Here is a 22,380-nt window from a genome sequence, read left to right on the forward strand (position 1 = left end):
AAGATTTTTAAATTATCCACATTCTTGCTAACACCTGTTATTATCCATGTTTTTTTTTATTATAGCTGTAGTAGGGGGTTGGTAGTAGGATATCATTGTGCTTCTAATTCACATTTCCCTAATGACTAATGATGTTGAGCATCTTTTCATATGCTTGCTGTCCATTGTCCATTCATGTAGCTTCTTTGGAGAAATGTCTATTGAAACCCTTGGCTCATTTTTTAATTGGGTTTTCTATCTTTTTATTATTGAATTGTAAGAATTCTCCATTTGTTCCAAATACAAGTCCCTTGTTAGGTATATAATTTGCAAATATATTCTCCACTTTTGTGTGTTGTCTTTTCATTGACTTGATGGTATCATTTGTAGAACAAAAGTTTTTAACTGTGATAAAGTCCAGTTTTATTTATTATTTTTCCTTTTGTTAGGCATTTGGTGTCATATCTAAAGGGACTTTTAAGAGAGGCATTGTTTAAGCACCTGGTATTACATTGCCATATATAAATTTGCCTTTTACAAACTATGTTATTGTCTAAATTATGCTTCTCAAATTTTAATGTGCATTTGTTGAAATGCAGATTTTGATTCGATAGAGCTGGAGTGGGACCTGAGAGATGCTGCATTCCTAACAGGTTCTCAAACTGATGGCAGTGCTGCTGGTCCAAGGGCCATAATTTCAATAGATAGGACCTAGAAGTTGCTTTATAGTTTATGTCAAAGCCACAGGAACACTAAAGATTAATTAGAAAAAGTAATCTCAACTATTTTATATTTTGACTCTTCTGCTGTTATTGACCTTCATAAATGCCTGCTCTTTGAGAGTGAAGCCTCTTAGAAATCTTAGTGTTTTGTTGTTGTTTCAGTTTCTAATCTCAGTAGATCTTGTTTTAGCCTGGCCATCTTTGCTGGTGTGGTATTAAAAGAATTTAATACTAAAACTTTTCTATTAGCTTAATTTTACATAATCTTCTTAAATATCCTCCACATGTGTGTGTTGATGAGGAAAACATCTTGCATTTATTTTGTACTTTGTTTAAATTGTTAGACCACAAAATGTGAAAACAATCCAATTACCATAAATTTCAGAGAAATGTACGATATAAAGATTTTATTACTTCCTTTATCAAAACCCTGTTTGATGATTAGTAGTTTTATAAGGATTAATTCATAATCCGACTTTCCTTTATCCTGTTTTTTCCCCTTCCCTTTTCTAGGGCCAGCTTCATGACTTCTGGGTACCAGATTCTTAACGGGAGTTGAAGCAGCGAAAATATGAAACAAGAGAAATTCAATAAGACCTTTTCCTAGAAGAGTAGAAAGAATGCTGTGAACTCCAATGGAATGCTAAGAAAATGTGCTACAAATGTGCCACTTGAATATCTAGTATGAAGCTGGTAATGAAGAAATTGCCGTTTCTGAAGCAGATAGAAAACATGATCTGCTTTATTTTAAGGCAACTGGCCTTTTAAAAAAGAGCAGAATTCCTATAACAAGAGGGGAGGGGTAGAAGCAGCTAATAGTTGCATGTCTAACCTGCCCCTATTAACTCTTCTTGTTAAACTGTAAGCCAGTTATCCTATTTTTTTTCCAGTTGTATTTATGGCACTTGAATAATCACAGGAAATATGTAGGAAGGGGTTTGGACCAACTTAAGTAGTTGGACATGGAAATCAAGACCAAGTTCCAGTTGGTTTTAATTTTCCCCTTGGTTATTTTAGGACTCAAAAAACTTAGAACTGAGTTTAATAACAAAAAGAATAAATCTCTTCTGTAACTCCTATAAACTACAGAGAGGTTTCGATCCATACATTTTCCTTCACTATTCAAGATACAAACCTGTTAGTTTTTTTGTTGTTGTTGTTAGGTTTTTAAAATACATTTAAACAGTTAAGAAACAGAAATTTCTTATATTGTCAGCTCCCCTTAAGGGGAAGAGGTTAAGCTATAAAATAGTGTCTCTGTTTTTATGCCAAAACATTCATATGCAGTTTGTTTTGGATTCTTTTTAAATGTATATATATATATATTTTAAATACTGGTTAAATCTTAGAATCTTGGCTAAATCTTAGAATCCTGGCCCTTGGTTAGCCATATTACAGAAGTCTAGTATAGAAGCTTAAAGATCTGGAAAAGTTTCCAAAAACCTTACTTTCATGAGTATATAAGCTTGGCAGAGACCTGGATGGTGTTTATTCTTTGGGAGATTGCACGCGCGCATGTGTGTGTGTGTGTGTGTGTGTGTGTGTGTGTGTGCGCGCACGCACGTGTGTGCGCTTGTATTTTAAAGTTGTTGCACTTGAAAACCACAGCTGCTCTAAATATTCTTAAACACTGGAAAGCCATCCTTGGGTTTAAATGGTAAAGTGTTAGTAGAAGTGCACATGCTGGTCTTAGCCCAAGGGCCCTTTAAAGCCTTTGGTAGTAATAGACTCTTACTAGCTAACTGAAAAATTCTTTTGTTGACTGAGTGTATCTTTTTCGGGGGTGGGGGGGCTATTTCTTGACTGAGAATGTCAACTTTTTTTTTCTTTCAATATTGACTTGGATAACACTACTTTCCTGAGCATTCTGATGTCTCCAGTTGTGGGGGGTGGGGGGACGGTGGAGAAGATGGGAATTGGGCTGGGGTTTATGGTTTAAGAGGGGAGAAAACAAGTTTTGAAAAATAGCTTTCTACCTCTAAATTGAGGCTTAGAAGTAAAAAGCATTTTATTTTAAATTTATCATTTACAATAATATAAGTAACTTTTGAGCCCATGTCAAGCATTGAGCAGTTAGAGATTTTATAGGGAAGACAAGTAAATCCGATTCCCAAGAACCCCGGTTGAATGAGGCCCCAAGAGTCAGACCAACAAAAGTTTTATTCTGTGTTGAGTTTACTGGTAAGAATATTATTATCTTGATACTACCTCTCAAGGGTATTATTAGAAAATGCCACTTATGGTTAATGAGATAGATACAGAGAGTTCTATTTGACAGAAGCTTGAAACTCTGGCATCTATCTGCCCAACAATGGGGGCTTTCACTCTTTGTAATTTAATACTTTGTAGATACATTATTTGTGTGTAATTTTATAAGTGTTCATATTTTTCTCATTTTGCATTGTGTAAAGTGTACAAAATCTCAAAGTATAAAATACTGCTTATATTGCTTGTAATTACAGCGTGTAAATATTTTCTAATCGTGTACATTGACGGGGGACAAGTGGGTTATTCAGGTTTTTTTTTTAAGTGACCCTTTTGTATTGCAGTTTCAACAGATAACTGCTCATCAAATTCAAAACCACTTTGATACATTTTTATTTAGCAGTTCCAATAAGAAAAGTCTCTATTTTTAATTGTCTTTCTTCATTAGAGAAAAATACTTCATCTGTCCCTTTAAAAATGGCCAGACATCAGTGTGGGCCCTTTGTATTTATGACTCTGGTAGATGTCTCCATCTCCAGGTCACATTCCGGTCAGTATTTGCATTGGGTTCTCATACAAATTCTGTGATTCTCTTTTAGCACAAGTAGCCCATGACTTTTCTCCCAAATCAAGTATTACCCTTCTCCCTCTTGAGTCCCCATGTTTTGTCTCCCTCCTGCTGTTATTGCCTAGCTAATGGGATAGTAGCAGGGGGAGAAAATGTTCATTGCACAGAGAATGTCAGGCCACTTTTGGGACTTGGCAAACAAAGCTTGCACTGAGTGGTGGTGTGTTTGGCAGTATTACTGTGCCAAAAATAACCTTGTCTAATTTTCTGGATATGTATGTCAAACTTATTACCCTTATTGCAAGCGAAAATTAAGGTACTTGTGTTTATTATGCTTTTGTGTGTAACTGTTGGCCTTTTCTAAACTGCTTTTCTTGTTCTCGGAAAATATAATTCTATTAGTTATATCATGTTAGTGAAGAGGCTCTCCATGCACAAAATGCATCTATGTAGCAGTAAAGTAACAGCATTTGTACATTTCCTGTCTGTCTTCTGATGGCAATGGTGCCTTTGTCACCTTTTGGAAGGTTGGCATTTTTGTTTTGTTTTGTTTTGAAGTACAAATAATAGCTTGCTTTTGACTTCACAAAAATCTCCCCACATGTAAAAAAGAGAAAAAGACATGTTGTCATCCAGGCTCAGTTAGGAGCATTTGCCTTTTTATTTCTGTGCAAACAAGTATAGTTGGTGGGGACTGGCCAGTAATAATGCGTGGAGTCTTTAAACCAAGGGTAATTTTTAAATTTAAAAATAAAAAATTTAAGAGGTGACCCAGTAACAAGTGACTGAGTTGGAAAATTAGAGAAGAGACTGTCCTGGTTTGTCTCTAAGGAGGCAAGATTAGGGTACCAGTGGCTGGGCACATAGAGCATGATCTGTGGCTCTTTCTACTCATTAACAGTGTTGGTGCACCTCATTATCTGTGCATTTGTTTACTGGGCAGTCTTGTCAGCCAGTTAATCCCCCAGCTCATAGGCAGTTTACAGTAAATGCAGATTTATTTTCTCTTTCCTTTTTTTTAAAAAAAGATTTTTTTTTTACTACATCTTGTTTAAAGTCCCATGAATGTATGCGTGTGTTATTAAAAATGCTTTTTCTCAGTTTGAATATGTGTTTGGTAATATTTGTTTGGGAGTAGGGGATGGTTAAGTATCTGGATACTTAACCATCCCAATAGACTGTCCCATCTATTTCCCTGTCCCATCCCCTAGTTTCTAAATTGATTTTTTCCCCCCTCTTGCTTTGGATTCTCTGGTCTGTTTTTTTTTGGCTTGTATTTCTGGAATACATAAAGTTGTGGATGTGTACAGTTCACTTTTACATGATCCACTTGATAATTTGCTGCATACTTTGTGGTCAGCAATTCAGTAATCTCATTCTTATATTACCTCATTCACTCAGTTGATTCAACTAATGCGTACCTACTACATGCTAGGCACCCTTTTGAGGATTCAGTAGTGAACGACACAAACAGGGCTCTGATGAAGCATACCTTCTGATATCCAGGTGAATATATTTCGTAATTAGCCAAAGAGGACTAGAAAGGAATCCCTTTGGCGTGACTCCCTTGGTCTAGAGCCCAGGTCAAAAAAAGGGAGAAACCATACAATGCAGAGGCAGGGCTCAGGACCACCTCCAACGTGTCAGGCAGATACAGCTGTGCATATACCAGTTGAGGGGAGACACAGGTTGACAGCTCCTCACAGAAGAAACTATTATGAGCTCATAGGAGGGCTAGGCATGATTGCCAGAGGCCTCAGGTTCTAGAACCATGCCAGTAATTCTCTCTTCTGACAGGCTGGTTTGGAGAAGACCACTTGTGAGCATTTTTCTGACAGTGGCATAGAGGAGTGGTGGGGGAGTAACAGCCAGACAAAACCAAAAACATTGCCTTTAGGACTGGGACGCTGGCAGCATAGCCTTGTGCAAGTTTAGCGCCTTGACCTTGATCTTAGTCCTGACCTCAGATCCCAGATTGACCATACCAACCATTTGATCTCTGACAAGTTACTTCCCCTGTCTGAACCTTGGTTTCTACATCTGTTAAGAGGAATAATAATGGCATCTATCTCAGAGCTTATGAAGATTAAATAAGCTAGTGCATGGAAAGTACTTAGCCAAGTGCCTGGCATATATTCTAGGTATTATTTAGCTCTAATTTGAAGCTCTTCTCAAATGCCAGTTAAAATTGAACTTGAGGGACACCTGGCTGGTTTGGTCACTAGAGCATGCTACTCATGTTGTATTTGAGCCTCCTGTTGGATGTAGATCTTGCTTTTAAAGATCTTTAAAAATAAATAAATAAATTGAACTTAAGATACTGGAGGGTTCACTGACATCTAAGCAACCATACCTTAAAATTGTAGTGTGTGTGTACTTACTCCTTCTGACAGCTCCAGAGGCTTCTCTGTCCAGCTCTGTCTCTACCAATAAATACATATATATGTATATATCAGTTTATGACTTTTTTAGAACTCAGCATGCTAAAGCTGAGAAGGGGTGGTGGGGGGTTATTTTCCATCATTTGTCGACTTGTCCTGACACTCCCTTTTCCTTGCTAACCATTTCCCAGGCTGGAGTCAAGAGAGGGCAAACCAGAGGCCCAGCTTTGGGTCTGACTCCAAGACGACTGGCTGGGAGGAAAATTTAACAGGCAAAACAGGCTTCTGAGGCACAGTGGAACAATGAAACTACAGCATTGGTGCCCTGGTGACAGTCCCTACTGAAGAAGCACCTCAGCTGTATATATGGCCAAAATAAAGATCACGCCACCTAAAGGGAGAGTGCTGGGCAAACCAGAGGTGGAGATGGCAAAGCAGGAAAAGAAATGCTGCCACAGTGAACAGGAAGCAGGACAACTTGACTAGGCCAGAGTTCTTTGCCTCAGGGAACCTCTGCTCAAGTTTCAGGAGTTCATACCTACCCCCTTCACCTAGGATCCCTGCTACAGTGAGTAACTGCCTCTGTGTGAAGCCTGGAGCCAAACGCTGGTGTGTAGCTGGCTGAGAACAACAGCCACTTTTCTTAGAGCAGAGTTGGGGAGAATAGCCTAGGAAAAACAAAACCACGTCTTACATTCTGTGTTTGTGAAGTACACCAGAAGGTTTTCAAACAGCAACTTCTCATAACCACCCTGTGAAGCAGCCAGAGTAGTAACTTTAAGGATGAGTAACAGCCTGCTCAGAGAATGCCCTGTGTCCCAGGACCCAAATTCATGGCTAGGTTAGGATCATTTCTTCCTTTGATTTTTGAGTCTCTTCCACTGTCAATATTCCCCTCATTCATATTTTATCAGCTTGATCTGCAGAGAAGAGTACTGTCAGAGGGGCTTCCTATGTAAAGCTGCATTAATTGCCATCACATCTGATCTTTAATTAGGTTCGGAGACTGGAGTGGGAGGAGAGCAGAGAGAAATGGATTGTGATCTAAATTTATATTATCAGAGCTAGGTAACTGCTCAACTATAGTTTTGCAAGTGCCATGCTGGAACTCCAATTGTGATTTACACATTTGGCTTATTTAAAATGTGTGAGGTTCTGAGTCCGCCAACAGGGCACCTTTGAGGAGAAGAAGGGTTTGCCTCAGTATAGGTGTGAGTGGAATGCTAAACCTGCCACCAGATCACTACAGCTACACAGGCACCTGAAGTTGGCAATGTGAGTGCTGTGACAACAGGAGGAGCTGTGTCTGTTAGCCCACTGGGCCCCTGCAAGTTAATTTCTCTCCCGTCTGGTACCGTGGGGCTAGCAGTTTTCCTGCCCTCCCTCCACTGTTACCCGCCCCCCCACCCCCCACCCCAGCCCACTTTTCCACAGTACTGCAGACTTACTTTTTTAAGCCATGTCTTTCCTGGGCTTCCCAGCTTGGGCTTCCATAATCTATTAGGATTTTCTAAAAAAAAAAAAAAAAAAAAAGGATTTTCTTCTGTGGTCTCTCCCAAACTATTTGCTGACTTTTCCCTTCTGTTTCCCCCTAGGAATCTGCCCATCTCATTACATCAAGCTCACTTATCTCTTTTACACCCCTTCCCTTCTGCCTATTCCCCTAATACATGTCTGTGTACAAACTTGCACATTTATGCCTTTGACAATTCCCCTTCAGGTTTACCCTATTTCCCTCTTCTCAGGCTTTTCCAGTACTGATTATTCTCTCTGTAAACACAAGAATGAATTTCAAGGCCAGTTACTTAACTTCTTTTTTTTTTTTTTTCACTTAACATCTTAAAGCCTGTTTTCTCATCTATAAAATGGGGCTATTAATCCCTCAGGATAGAATGAGGGCACAGTTCTTTAAATGAAGCTGGATAGTCTCTGTAAGTGTGCACACTTTAACATAAGCATTCTTCCCTAGCTACTTCCCCCTCCATGTACACACACATCCTATTTACAGAATGCTGGGGGAGGTGGAAGTGTAGCGTGGGCCCTGCTGTCTAGCGATCTGCAGTCACACACAGCAGCCCAAACTACAATATTGTATATGATGAAGTGCCAAACTAAGCTCTGGGGAATTCAGGAAAGTGGGATGACATGCCTTTCCCAGGGTCCCTTTAGTTAAATAATGACAGAGCCATTTGAATCTTGTTCACTCTCCCTCAGGCCAGTATGCATCTGCCTGTTCTCCCACCCCCTGCCTCTCCAGAGCTCAGACTCATAGGCACATGTAAGAGTCAGTTATCTGTGACCCTATGGCCTTCATCATTTTAGTCCTGCTCTTGGGCCAATTACAATACTATCATGGATGAGGGAAGGGATCAGGCCAGATCATGGCTAGGGCCCCAGTTTAATTCAAACCCTAGAGGGATCTTTTTTTAAATTTTTTTTTTAGATTTTATTTATTCATGAGAGACAGAGAGAGGCAGAGACACAGGCAGAGAGAGATGCAGGAAGCCCAATGTGGGACTTGATCTTGGGACTCCAGGATCATGCCCTGAGCCAAAGGCAGACGCACAACTACTGAGCCACCCAGGCGTCCCTAGTGGGATCTTTAACAGTCTATGAGGCAGAGATATAGCCTGAGTTGCCAGGGAAACTACAGCATCAAAGATTGCATGGGAGGACCATCCTGGACCTCCCCTGGTTGGGGAGCTGATTCTGAGGGGGGGCGTTCCTAGGTATGGTGATTGAGTCTAGAAGGGACAGGATATCTGATTGCTTATGAGGAGAGTTCACTGGAAGACCTGGAGTAAGAATGATACTCATCATGAGCTAAAAGGGAAGGCAGTTACCTGAGTAACCCAGTCCCTGAGGAGGTAAACCCCAGTTACTATAAGGTTTGGTTGAGTGGACAAGTGCAAACCCTTGTGGCTTATTTATCCAGAAAAACAGCATTTTCTGTGTGAACGTCTGGTCAAGCTGTTCATCCCCCTAAGCCGGATCTACTCAGACTTCAAGCCAAAGGACCAAGCAGCTAGAGGCTCTTGAGCTGGGAATCCAGACCTGTTCTGTGTTAGAGCTACTCAGAGCTGCCCTCCATCTACTGTGGCCCTCTACACCCTAGGCAGAGAGCAGAAGAGGTGGCAGGAGCGTAAGAAGTGAGGTCCAGATTAGAGGACAGGTCAGAGGGCCCTCGGAGGTTAAATCCCCAGAGGACAGGTTTGCAGGTCCCCAGCAGTACCCAAGTCGGAGGGGCCCCAGGGCCAGAGGGGAGGGAACGGAGGCTATAAGCCTATCTACGTTGAACGGCGTGGTGAGGCCACCACCAGGGGGCGATACCGGGGCCACGGCCCTGGGGGGACAGAGGACGCCAGCTGCCTGGAGGCCTTGGGAGCCTTGGCCTCAAACCTCTGTAGTGTAGGGTGGGGGGCGAAAAAGAAGAGAGCCGCGCGTTTCCCTGCACCCCACCCAGTCAGCCCCGCCTCCCTGACCCCGCCCACCCCCGGCTCCGCCTCCACCCCCGCCCCGCCTCCGGCCGCGGCCCCTTCCTCCCGCAGCTGGTGCTGTGGGGCCGCGGAGCCGCGTCGCTGTCTCTATGGCAGGGGATCCGAGCGCAAAGGTGAGAAAGGCAGGGAGTGCGGGCGGCGGTGGGGCCTGGGCCGGGAGGTGGGGGGGCGGAGGCCAGGCCAAGCCTTCCACACGTCCATTCCACCCTCCAAGCTGGGCCAGGCCTTTCTCATCGCCAAGGCTCCCGGTCCCGCATAAAGGCTCTGGAGGGGTGCGGGCCAGGCCTCGGGTGGTGCTGGGCGCAGACCCGCCGCCACTTCGGAGTGGGGGACCCGCGCGGGGCGGGGACCCGCGTGGTGAACAGTGTTCCCTGGGATCTGGGTCACGTCTCCTGGCGTCCGGCGGGATCGAAGGAGAGCTTGTCCTCGAGCTGCAGCAGTAGAGACTGAGGTTAGATCTGAGGAGAGGGGAGACCCGCGGACTGTCCAGGATGGGGGATGGAGAGGGTAGCGGGGGGAGGGGCTCTCGGCCAGAAGAGACAGCCATCCTACTGGGCAGAGGGGGATGCCGCCTATCTAAGCAGGTGGACATCTGGGATGAAGGTCGAGAGCCTGCTGATCCAACATCGATCCTGTTTGGGGGCGGAGGTGTCTCCCCTCCTCAGTTTCTTCAGCCCTAGGATCTCATAGTCGGAAGGTGACCAGAGTTCAGTGGGCTGGCCCTGGGGAGGAACCCAAACTATGGAACCTGGGGGTGGAGTGTGGGGTGTGGACTGGAGACCTTGAAACCTTGTCGCTACTGGGGGAGGGAGGGCAGCAGCTCCGCCCCCATTTAGCCCCGCCCTCCCTCCCAACAGGTTAAATGGGGGCTGAGAGCCCCTGCCCAATGCTCACATGTAGAACAGCAGTATACACATGGGAGTAGAGCAGTGCTAAGTTACACGTTTCATTCCATCTTTCCATTGCTAAAGCTAGGAGCCTCCTTCTTCCTGGGCTAGGTACCCCCTCAGTCTTTTGCAGAGAGGCCATCCCATCTAAGCATCCGAGGTCAGATGCCTCCCCACATTGCTAAACACACACACACACACACACTTGGAATCTGGCCTTAAAATTGGGACTTTCAGGAAGGGAGGCAGGATCTGCTCTGCACCTCAGTGGACACTGGCAGCCTCCAAGCCTGCAGTGAGAACTGGACCCCTGTTTGTGCATAATGCTTGTCTCTGCAAACATGTAATGGTATGTTTGAGCACTGTGTGAACACACATGTAATTGACCTGTGAGCATGAACATGCCTGACCTACTGTATCGGTGGGTTTGTGTGCATGTCCCTACACATATGTGTATATGTGCTGGACCTTTCTGTGAGTAGGTGTACAATCCTTCATATGCACATGTATGGGTTTATAACCCTCCTTGTCAATCTCTAAGGCTGTGTGACCTGCTGAATGAATAGATGTGAATGTGTGAATACAACCTCATTTGTCATTTTGCGTGAACACATCTGGCAGGCCCTTGATAGGACATATGCATGCACAAACCTCTGTGTGAATGTATGTATGCATGACTCTCCAGTGAGTACATGTGTTCACAGCCCTTCTGTGAACATATGTTTATGTGCACCTATTGCGTGCACATCACCCCTCTCTGGACATGTGTGACTTTTGTCATGAACCACACTCTGAGTGGTTCCTCCCACCCTCGGGTGTGTTCTTCCTGCCCAATCCTAGGAACTGACCTTGCAGCCATAGCCCCCCCCACACACACACACTTCTGCACTAAGCAAATAGGCCCTAAAGATAAACAGGTGTGCCTCCACAGTGAAGGGTGGGGCATGGGCAGTTTGCTTGGGACTTCCTGCTGCCCAGCCCCCAAGCGAGGAGCTGATGCCCTTTCTGTGGTACAAGGACCCTCTTCTCTCCACTCATACTACATTCTCCCCCTCTGGGCTCTGACCACTACAGTGCTGACCTTTACCTCTTAAACAAATGCTCCAAATTCCTGTTCTCCCTCTTGCCAGTTCCTGGTCCTTCCCCTCTCTTCAAGGCCACAGAGTTAATATTTGACCTGGAGAGGAGGGGAGAGGTCAGTGGCTCCTATGGCCCTGTCTGTGGGTGTCTGATGAGATTGGGTGGATCAGCCTTCCTTCACACCCAGCCCAATCTAGGAAGCCTTCAAGAGCCACCTCAGAGATCAGGTCTATTGCAGAGGTCACAGAAGGCCTGCCACCTATTTCCACCCCATCCCCAACTGGTTGGCTTGAGGGTCCAGGTGTGGGAATAGTCTCCAAGATGTGCCAGGGGAGGTGGCCAAGAACTCAAGGATCTCATCATTCACCTTTTCCATGTAGCTTATGTTAAACTGATAAGAACAGATATTACACTTGATCTTAGCCAAAAGGCAGAGAAGCGATCATTCACCTTTTCCATGTAGCTTATGTCTTAATTAACTGGTCTTGCACATGCGAGCCTCCAGTACAGACTTTACACCAATGCAGCCAGGGGGGCCCAGATGGCAGCACTCCTGCCCCATGTCTATGAGTGCCTGTTTGCAGGTAGGGGCATGTGTGGATGCCTAGTCAGAGGGTGCAGTACAGACTCGCATGGGCAGAGTAGAGATGTGCAACCCCTCAGAGAGGAATGCTGAGGAAGAGAAGTGTCTAATTAAAGAGAAATTCCAGAGGGAGCTCTCAGGCCAGGGAAAAGAAGAAACAAAGGGAAAACAGGACAAAATAAACAAAGGCCCATTAAATGTCTCTGCCCCAGCCTTCTTGCATAAGGCACCCCCGCAGGCAGCCAGGACAACTGCTGCCCCAAGTTTGGTCTCATTGTTGGATGGAGAAGGCATTCTCCCTGAAAACAGAGCTCTAGTTGAGATGGAGGCCTAGCTTAGCTTCTGACTTGGTCAGAGGAGGGCCATTAACTTTGGGTTTGGGTTGGGAGGAGTCTAGGGTCTTGTAAGAAGAGCAAGTTCTGCCCAACTCGCACCAGAACAGAGAGGTGGAAAGAGTCACAGTGAACTGATCCTGAAGTGGGAGTTCTATAGGCCACCTCCCCCAGTACCCCTTGATGTCTGGGGGGTAATGCCATCTACCTTCCACCCACACATAGATCAAAGAGTTTTTTTCCTGTTTTTTCTTCAGAAAACGGACCTCAGAGAACCAAGACTAGTCCTTCTGTCGGGGCAGGGTGACCCCATCAGTGACCTACAACCCCTCTATGACCCCACAAGTTCCTCCCACCATGGAGTTTGTATATGATGCATAAAGGCAGTGTGTGATATATCCCTCTCTCTGATCTCTAACGTGGGATTCCATGGCCACACAACCCTGTGATTCCATGTCCCCTCGATTCCAGGACCCTCCCTGGCCCCATGACCCCTGACCTTCCAAGTGACCTCCCTGGGCCTTGACCCCCGTGACTGTTCTTCCCATCATCCCCTGTGATTCTGGCCTTGGCTCCCCTGGGGGGTCTTACAGGTCTGGGCCTCCCCAGGAAAATGTGGGGGAGGCTCTGGCCCCTCTTCCTGAGCTTCCTCACAGCCACTGCAGTCCCTGGACCCTCACTTCGGAGACCATCCAGAGAACTAGATGCCACCCCGCGGATGACCATCCCCTATGAAGGTTAGATCCCCCCACCCTCAAATTTTGAAAGACAGCAGGAGCTAGGTCTGGGAATAGAGAGGCAGCCTCAGGTCTGGGCTCACTGCTCCTGCTCTTCCCAGAGCTCTCTAGGACCCGGCATTTCAAGGGTCAAGCCCAGAACTACTCAACACTGCTACTGGAAGAGTCCTCTGCAAGACTGCTGGTTGGAGCCCGAGGTGCCCTGTTCTCTCTCAATGCCCGTGACATAGGAGATGGGGCTCACAAAGAGGTTAGCCCCTAGAACTTGGAGCACCTGGAAGGTCTCCAGCTTTATCCAGCTCCCTGGGAACCTCAATTTCCTAGAAGTCCTGCCAGCTTTCCATAGCCCCCTGATCAGATAGCACTGCCCTTCCCAAGCCAAGTCTCCTTTACCATTCAGTGCCACTCTTGAACTTACCTATACCCCAGGTTCCCCTGTTTCCTGCAGTCCTATCACTTGGTTCCATGGATAATGGTGAAAGACAAGAGTACTGGGGTCAGCACTTCAACCCATTCCCTTTCCCCATCTCCAGATCCACTGGGAGGCCTCCCCAGAGATGCAAAGCAAATGTCATCAAAAAGGAAAAAACAACCAGGTATGTGGTCTGCCCTGTCCCCAACTTCTTTCCTTTTCCTCTTCATTTGGGAATGTCAGGGTTGGTGGGGACACAGATTGAGAAGTATGGATCAGCCAGTCAGTTGCAACAACCACAACAAACATGTGAGTGTAGCCAAAGTGGCAGGCCCTAGGTGCAGCACTTCTAATCCAAACATTTGGTGGCCTACCAGCTTGGCCTGTAGTAGCATCTTAATCTCTTCTGGGCTCCTGAATAATAATCATGAGAGTAATAAATAATCTCTAGTAAATGTTAACTTAGCTGTTTTCTCTCCTAATTCTAAAATAACCCTATGAAATAGTCTTATCCTCCATTTTACAGATGAGAAAAATAGGTTTGGTCAAAGGAATGCCATGGAGGAATGGTAGTGAATTGTCAACTCTTTCTGGCTTAAGAACAAACAGGGTGTCTGCAAGGGTCCCATGTCTGGCTATGTAACAGATCCATATGGAGAGCTTCTCAAGAATATGCATTCCCAGGGGTGCCTGGCTGGCTCAGGCAGTAAAGCGTGTAACTCTTAATCCTGGGGTCATGAGTTCAAGCCCCACATTGGGCATAGAGATTTTTCTTTTTTTTTGAGATTACTTAAAAAAAAAAAGAAAAAAAAAAAAAAGCAGTCCTGGCCCAAGAATCCTTTTTTTTTTAAAGATTTTATTTATTTATTTATTTATTTATTTATTTATTTATTTATTTATTTATTTATGAGAGACACAGAGAGGAGAGGCAGAGACATAGACATAGACAGAGGGAGAAGCAGGCTCCTCACAAGGAGCCCACAGAGCTCAGGCAGCCCTATGTGGCTCAGTTGGTTGAGTATCTGACTCTTGGTTTCAGCTCAAGTCTTGATCTCAGGGTAGTGGGATGAAGCCCTGCATTGGGCTCCCTGCTCACCTTGGGCTCCTTGGGTTTTCTGGGGCTCCTGCTCAGCAGGGAGTCTACTTCCCCCTTCCCACTCCCTCAGCTGCTCCCTCTCCCTTTGCTCCTCCACCCTCTCTGCCCCTCCACCCACTCATGCTCTCTTTCTCTCTCTCTCTCTCTCTCTCTCTCTAAAATAAAATAAATAAATATTTAAAGAGGCACCTCTAAGAGACTCCATCAAAGGTGCCTGCTGATAGAGCATGCAGCATAGGTAGAAAGTGGGGCTGGTGAGGGAATTGGAGCCCAGATCACAGAGGACTGTAAATGCCCAACTGGGAGGATGGGTTTTATTCTGTGACAATGGGCACCCTCACCATTTGGTACTTTATAGACTCTCAAACTTTAATGTGTGCATGAAGCCCCTGGGTATGTTATAAATGCAGATACTAACTCAGTAGGTCTGGGGAAGGCCCCAAGATTCGGCAATTCTAACAAGCTTCAAGAGGACACTGATCCTGCCAGTCCCCAAGCCATCCTTCAGATAGCAAGGCTTGAGGAGAACATTTCCCAAGGCATGTTCTAAGGAACGCTAATTTTCAAAAGAAAGGTTTAATGGTCACATAAGTTTGGGAAGTGCTGTATGCTCAATTCTACAATGCACAGCAATATCCTTAAGGCTCTGAAAAGTCCCCTGGAAAGGCAAGCTTTAGCCATGGTTCCCAACTTATTTGACCACAGAATTCCTCACTGACCCCTCTTTTTTTATGTAAACAACTTAGGGAAACACTACTAGAAGAATATTAATCCAGTCTCAAGCACTAGATGGATTAAAATAGAGTGAGTCTGGAGGCAGGAAAGGCAATGGGAGTTGGTGACATCATGGGGTCAGAGGAGGGAGGCCTGAACAGGCTAGTGGAGAGGAGGGACAGATATACCCAGGGAGGGAATGGGATGAGACAAAGAGGTCTGCATGGATTCACACCCTGGGTAGCAGGCAGGAGGAAAAATCACTAACAAGGCAAAGAAGTCAAGAGGGGCTTAGCTTATAGCAGTTAATGGGCAAAGAAAGGCAGTGTGGCTAGAGGGGTGAGGGGGTGAGGAAGAGGCAGAGGCCTTTCATGCACGGCCAGATGTGGTGGGACCCTATGCTTAGGACTCTGGTGAGCTGCTGAAGGTTTTTAAATACAGCAGTGACGTGAGTTGGTTTATATTTTTAAAATATGCCTTGGAAAGTGGGTTGCATGAGGGTGCTGATTGGTAGAGCATCTCTGAAAGGAGACTCCAGACAATGGTAACAGCAGTCCCCTTTGAAGCCAACAAGGCTAAAAGGAGATCCTCTGTTTACAACCTATCCCTTTGTACCTTTTGAATTTTACACTGTGTACTTATATTCCTCATTCGCTGAATAAATAAGTAGCTTTTATAGAGTCACAGCAGCTTCGGAGAACAGTCAGGCAATCTCTACATTTATCCAGGGAAGAGGGGACAGCGGTAATGTGGACTAGGAGGGTGGTGGAGGTGGAGGGGAAGTGGACCACGTGAGGAGACACTTACAGCAAAGAATCCTAGAGAAGGACCGAACATGGGGGTGAGAGAATGGAAGGCATCAAGGATGACTCCTCGTATCTGGACTGAGTAATAGGATGGATGGATGAAGTAAGGTGGGAAGGACTGGATGAACAGGTTTAGGAGGGAAGGTACAGGTTAGGGAGGAGGGAGTAAGCTTGGTTTGTGAGTTGGTGAGTTTGATTTTTCCGTGGGCTATCAGGTGGAGAGATGGCCAGAACCTGGGGACCGATTTGGTAGTGTCACCCCAGAGGGAGCGTGGGGACTCCAGGACTCGGGGGCACTGATGAGAAGATGTGAGAGAAGCATTCCAGGGTAGCAGGGAACCTGGGTGGGGGGGCCAGGACTGGGGATGCAGAGGACTGCCGGAAATGTAGGAGAAGCTGGCAAAGTGTTTCAGATCATCCTAACAGTGAGAGAGCAGAGAGAAGAGGGGTCTTGCCACTGGGAAGCCAAAGGACAGTGAGTTTCAGGGAATATTCTGTGTTCTGGGCAGTGAACAGACCCTTTGGAATCTCAGAAAGAACCATGTCCGGTGGGTGGGGGCAAGAGGCGGACTACAAAGCTGGATTGATGGGCAGCCCCGGTGGCGCAGCGGTTTAGTGCCACCAGGATGTGATCCTAGAGACCCGAGATTGAGTCCCACATCAGGCTCCTTGCATGGAGCCTGCTTCTCCCTCTGCCTGCCAATCTCTCTCTCTCTCTCTCTCTCTCTCTCTCTCTCTCTCTCTCTCTCTGTCTCATGAATAAATAAATAAGATCTTAAAAAAAAAAAGCTGGATTGATTAATGGAAAAGGTCTCACAGCCCTCCCCCACCTACTCCATAGACGGAGTGCTTCAACCACGTGCGATTCCTTCAGCGGCTCAATGCTACCCACTTCTATGCATGCGGAACTCATGCCTTCCAGCCCCTCTGTGCAGCCATTGTGAGTATGCCTGCCCCAGCCCTGATTGCTGATTCCAGGCCACAACCCCTCATGTCCTCCAGACCACTGACTTCTGACCCCATATTTCCCCAGGATGCTGAGGCCTTCACCTTGCCAACAAGCTTTGAAGAGGGGAAGGAGAAATGTCCTTACGACCCAGCCCGTGGCTTCACAGGCCTCATCATTGGTGAACATGCTCTCCTCCCCACCTTAGCTCCTCCTCTACCAGCATGCTGTTTGTGGGGCATGGATCTCATTGCTAGGACTTGCCACCCATGTGTATTATGCGCCTTGTTGTATGTGACATGTCTGTCATGCTTGGCATGTCTCTGCTCCAGATGGAGGCCTCTACACAGCCACCCGGTATGAATTCCGGAGCATCCCTGACATCCGCCGGAGCCGACACCCACATTCCCTGAGGACCGAGGAGGCTCCGATGCACTGGCTCAATGGTCAGGAGGATGAGGCACAGGATGATGGGGGGCAGGGGACTATTTCTTCATCTTTCCTCCCTTGGGCAGTTGACCATCCCATCCCTAAACTCCCAGGTGAACCTGTCTATTCCTGTGTGCTGCTGAGCGAGGGGTAGTAGTGGAGGGGATCCCCAGCCTGTCTGAGGCCACTTTAACTGCCTAACCCACAGATGCTGAGTTTGTGTTCTCTGTCCTGGTGCGGGAGAGTGAGACTAGTGCAGTGGGTGACGATGACAAAGTTTACTACTTCTTCACGGAGCGTGCCACTGACGAGGGCCCCAACAGCTTTGCTCAAAGCCGCAACAGCCACCGTGTGGCCCGTGTGGCCCGCGTGTGCAAGGTGAGTAGGACCAAGTTCAGGGCAAGAGTGTAGAAGCTGAACCCCTGAATCTGACCCCTGACTCTGTGCCCCTATCTCTTCAGGGAGACCTGGGAGGAAAGAAGATCTTGCAGAAGAAGTGGACCTCCTTCCTAAAGGCACGTCTCATCTGTCACATTCCACAGTATGAGATGCTACGTGCTGTCTGCAGCTTGGACGCTGACACCTCAGCCCACACGCACTTCTATGCGGCCTTCACACTGACCACACAGTGGTGAGTGCAGGGATAGTGGGGAGATAAGGAACTGGGGACAGCACGAGGGTTAGAGCAGAGAGGTCAGTGAGGATACGAGAGGATCCCTTGTGGGGGCGGCTGGCTGCTGAGAGAGAATTTCGGGTACACCCAGCTAACCTGGGGCCAGAGGCCACAGTGGCCTACTGACTCTTAGGAGAGGCCCTAAGGCCTAGAGCTGGGGCTGGCCAGGGTAGCAGTGGGCTCCAGACTCGGCAGGTAGCAAGTCCCACTCAGTGTGACTCAACACCTTTTCCTATGTCCCCTTCCTAGGAAGACCTTAGAGGCCTCAGCCATCTGCCGCTACGACCTGGCCGAGCTGCAGGCTGTCTTCGCAGGTCCCTACATGGAATACCAGGATGGTGCCCGGCGCTGGGGCCGCTATGAGGGTGGGGTGCCGGAGCCCCGGCCTGGTTCAGTGAGTCCCCAAGTCTGGGGTCGGCGCTGGGTAGACAGAACCCTGGGAGGGCAGAAGGATCTAGCCTTGGGGCTGATGGGGGATGGGCAGGCAGTAGATTGCTGAGGCTCACCACCTCTGTCCGCCCCCCACCCACTCCAGTGCATCACAGATTCATTGCGCACCCGCGGCTACAACTCATCCCAGGATTTGCCGTCCCTGGTCCTGGACTTTGTGAAGTTGCACCCACTGATGGCTCGGCCCGTGGTGCCCACACGCGGACGGCCCCTGCTGCTCAAGCGCAGTGTGCGCTATACACACCTCACAGGGACACCTGTCACCACGCCTGCCGGGCTCACCTATGACCTGCTGTTTCTGGGCACAGGTACTTCTGACCCTTGGTCTGAGCCCTTTGCTAACTGAGTCCTTGATCTTCGTTGACCGCTAATCCCCTGGATGACTTTTAATCATGAAGCCCCGGTGACCATTGATATTGATTCTTCAATGAACACTCACTACTGGCCGTTGGTAACTGCTGACTCCTGTCACCAAACACAGTGACATTTGGCCCTGATCACTAATGCTTCTGAATCCAATAATTTCTGCCATGACTAGCCCAGAGTTCCCAGTGCCCTGAGGAACTGCTACTGGCTGAAGCCTTGTCCCTGACCTCATGACTCCCAAGCTGCTCCCATTAGGATATTACAGGAGGCCAAAACCAGATTCCACTATTTGGTTCTGATCCTCTGTTCTCTCCATACCAGCTGATGGCTGGATCCACAAGGCTGTGGTGCTGGGCTCTGGAATGCACATTATCGAAGAGACGCAAGTATTCAAGGAGCCCCAGTCTGTGGAAAATCTGGTCATCTCTCCAATGCAGGTAGCCTCTGACTCATGACTTTCAATATGGCCTTACCAGAATAGGGAGAGGAAATAGATGGCTGGGCAGTGACCATGTGTGTCTGTAGGTGGGAGTTGAGGGTGTTGCCAACCAGCTTTCCTCTCTGGCTCCCAGCATAGCCTCTACGTGGGGGCCCCTAGTGGAGTCATCCAGCTACCACTGTCTAGCTGCTCCCGCTATCGCTCCTGCTATGACTGCATCCTGGCCCGGGACCCCTACTGTGGCTGGAACCCCAGCACCCATGCCTGCACCGTATTCAACAGGTCCCAAGGTAGCAGGTGAGAAGTGTGGTTAAGGGAGGTGAGGGTCCCTGGTAAGCAGGGGATCAGGGCCTGCCAGCTGTAGGGAAAGCGGGGGCAGCTGTTGGTGACAGCCTCCCAGGCCCTGCCACTAGGGAACACTAAAGCTCAGTCCTCCTGTTCCTGTGTCCAGGACAACACTGATTCAGGACATGGAGAGAGGAAACCGAGGCTGCGAAGGCAACAGGGACACAGGTAGGTGATCTCCATGGACGTATGTAGGCCTGGCTACACAGCCTGGCCTCTTTACATTTATTGCCATTTATCTGCCAGTGTGTGTCTCTGAATGGCTGTGTCTGTGGGCTTTCAGCAAGGACGTCCCAGCAGAGTTTGGCACAGAGTAAGTGCTTCACAGACAGTTGTTGCCTTAAAAAATCATAAATGAGGAGACAGGCTCAAGACATGAAGTTTTCTGTCACTTCTGGAGCTTATAGCCAAGGGAGAGGGTGGTACAGACAATTAAATGAAGCGGCAAGTAATTATTTTCATTGGTTTTTGTTACAAAAGGAATACTTGCAACTATGACAAGTGTTTGAGGATAATGGATACTTCCCTAAGGAAAATCAGATGACTGAGCTGATGCCTGGAGAGCAAAAGTTAATAGTCACAGCTAACGTGTACTGAGTACTTGCTCCAGGCACCGACTGACCACACACACATAGTCTCTCTCAGACTCACAGCATTCCTGGGAGGCAGGTGTCACAATCTCCATCCCCTCGAGAGGCAATGTCTCTGAAGTACAGAGAGAATAGGTAAACTGCCCAAAGTTAGTAAGCTATTAAGTAGCAGGGTCAGAATTCAAACCTGACCCCAAGCAGCCTGACTTGAGTTTATGCTTTTCATCACTGCTGTGTTCTTTCCTCCAAAGGAACCAGTGGAGGGAATAGAAAGGGGGGGGGGTGATACACCCAAGCAGAATGAACAGCAGCAGATGAGCTTAATGTGTTTGAGAAGGGGCTGGAGAAGTGGGCAGGGACCATGTTAAGGCAGGGGAGCGGCCTAATCAGTATGGTGTTTTTAAAAGGCTACCTGGGGCAGCCCGGGTGGCTCAGTGGTTTAGCGCCTGCCTTTGGCCCAGGGTGTGATCCTGGAGTCCCAGGATTGAGTCCCACGTCGGGCTCCCTGCATGGAGCCTGCTCCTCTCTCTCTCTGTCTCTCAAGGAATAAATAAATAAAATCTTTAAAATAAAAGGCTACCCCCATTGCTCATGGAGAATGGATTAGATATGGGCCAGAGTGGGCCAGCTTCCCCAGTTTGGGAAGGAGAGAAGTGAACAGGTCTGAGATGGATTCTGGAAGCAGAATCTTGGTGAGGGTTAGATACAAAGGTGAGAAGCAAAAGAGACTCCTCCCCAGATTTCTCTGCGATTTAAGCAGCTGAGTAGCTCATGGTACCATTCGCTGCTCTGACAATTCAAGGAAAAGACCTGGTATCATTTGGAAGGGAGGCTCTGGCCTTAGTTCCTATGCCATGTCCAAGAGGCCTCTTATGGAGATGCCCTGCAGGTGAAAGATGTTCAAGTCTGACAGGAGAGAACTCTGCTAGAGGTCGAGATTATGAATCACTGGCAGATTGCAGGAATTGAAACCACTGGGTGGTTGCAAACCTTATGTGGGAACATGAGGTGCAGGAGACCTTGGTTAGATGTCACCATGATTCCAGTTCCTATGTTTGGTGCCAGAGATACGGACAGTGAACCATCTGGTGTGCTATCTCCAGTGCCTTCCCTGAGATAGACAAGCATTGACTACTCCTGTCTCTCACTCACCCTTCCAGGGCCACCACCACCACTGAAAATGCGCTCTGTGCTCCGAGGTGATGATGTCCTTCTGCCCTGTGACCAGCCATCCAACCTGGCCCGGGCCTTGTGGCTGCTCAATGGAAGCATGGGCCTAAGCGATGGGCAGCACGGCTACCGTGTGGGTGTGGACGGGTTGTTGGTGACAGACATACAGCCCGAGCACAGTGGCAACTATGGCTGCTATGCTGAGGAGAATGGCCTCCGTACCCTCCTGGCCTCCTACAGTCTCACAGTCCGGCCAGCGACTCCTGCCCCAGCTCCACAAGCCCCTGCCATGCCTGGGGCACAGCTGGCACCTGACGTAAGGCTGCTCTACGTGCTAGCCATTGCTGCACTTGGGGGCCTCTGCCTCATCCTAGCTTCCTCCCTCCTCTACGTGGCCTGTCTTCAAGGAGGCAGACGAGGACGTCGAAGAAAATACTCTCTGGGTCGGGCTGGCCGGGCAGGGGGCTCTGCTGTGCAGCTGCAGACTGTTTCAGGCCAGTGTCCTGAAGAGGAAGATGAGGGCGATGATGGCGAGGGGGCTGGGGGCCTGGAAGGTGGCTGCCTCCAGATCATCCCTGGGGAGGGAGCCCCAGCCCCCCCGCCTCCACCACCCCCACCCCCACCGGCTGAGCTGACCAATGGGCTGGTGGCTCTTCCCAGCCGGCTGCGCAGGATGAATGGCAACAGCTACGTGCTCCTGAGGCAGAGCAACAATGGAGTGCCAGCAGGGCCCTGCTCCTTTGCTGAGGAGCTCAGCCGCATCCTGGAGAAAAGGAAACACACACAGCTCGTAGAGCACCTGGATGAGAGCTCTGTCTGAGCCCAGCCTCCTAGGACAATGCTCTTCCAAGCCAGCCTGTCTGCTCCAGGGTGGGCTGCTGCTTCCCCAACACAGCCACTCTACCTTCACCCCCCCCAACTCCAGGCCCTTCTCCCAACTTTTTGATGTCCCTGTAGGGCTGGCAGAGTCAGG

General features: G+C 47.9%; 2 protein-coding genes and 1 pseudogene across 6 annotated transcripts in view; 2 read left to right on the forward strand and 1 right to left on the reverse strand.

The window, feature by feature from the left end:
- Nucleotides 1–12,625, forward strand: part of SLF2 (SMC5-SMC6 complex localization factor 2) — a 57,863-nt gene extending 45,238 nt beyond the window's left edge. For 4 of the 5 annotated variants that reach the window (XM_055300622.1, XM_055300624.1, XM_055300626.1 and 1 more), the window contains one exon: nt 1,215–4,581. In XM_055300622.1, the coding sequence (XP_055156597.1) occupies nt 1,215–1,250 (36 nt within the window). In that variant the 3' untranslated portion in view covers nt 1,251–4,581. Of the gene's footprint in view, nt 1–1,214; nt 4,582–6,046; nt 6,424–12,491 lie in introns of those variants that run through there. The other variant, XR_008661235.1, reaches the window with a different exon arrangement.
- Nucleotides 11,650–11,762, reverse strand: LOC129493990 (U2 spliceosomal RNA; annotated as a pseudogene).
- A 213-nt stretch (nt 12,626–12,838) lies between the features above and the next one.
- Nucleotides 12,839–22,371, forward strand: SEMA4G (semaphorin 4G). The gene is made up of 14 exons (XM_055300628.1): nt 12,839–12,971; nt 13,073–13,221; nt 13,505–13,567; nt 16,841–16,939; nt 17,033–17,126; nt 17,278–17,391; nt 17,583–17,752; nt 17,836–18,005; nt 18,297–18,441; nt 18,583–18,805; nt 19,185–19,300; nt 19,436–19,599; nt 19,754–19,815; nt 21,398–22,371. The coding sequence occupies exons 1-14, from the start codon at nt 12,848–12,850 to the stop codon at nt 22,225–22,227; spliced, it is 2,523 nt and encodes an 840-aa protein (XP_055156603.1). The 5' UTR covers nt 12,839–12,847; the 3' UTR covers nt 22,228–22,371.
- Nucleotides 22,372–22,380: the final 9 nt, after the last annotated feature.

The sequence above is a fragment of the Nyctereutes procyonoides genome, unplaced genomic scaffold (assembly GCF_905146905.1).
Source record: "Nyctereutes procyonoides isolate TBG_1078 unplaced genomic scaffold, NYPRO_anot_genome, whole genome shotgun sequence".
NCBI lineage: Eukaryota > Metazoa > Chordata > Mammalia > Carnivora > Canidae > Nyctereutes > Nyctereutes procyonoides.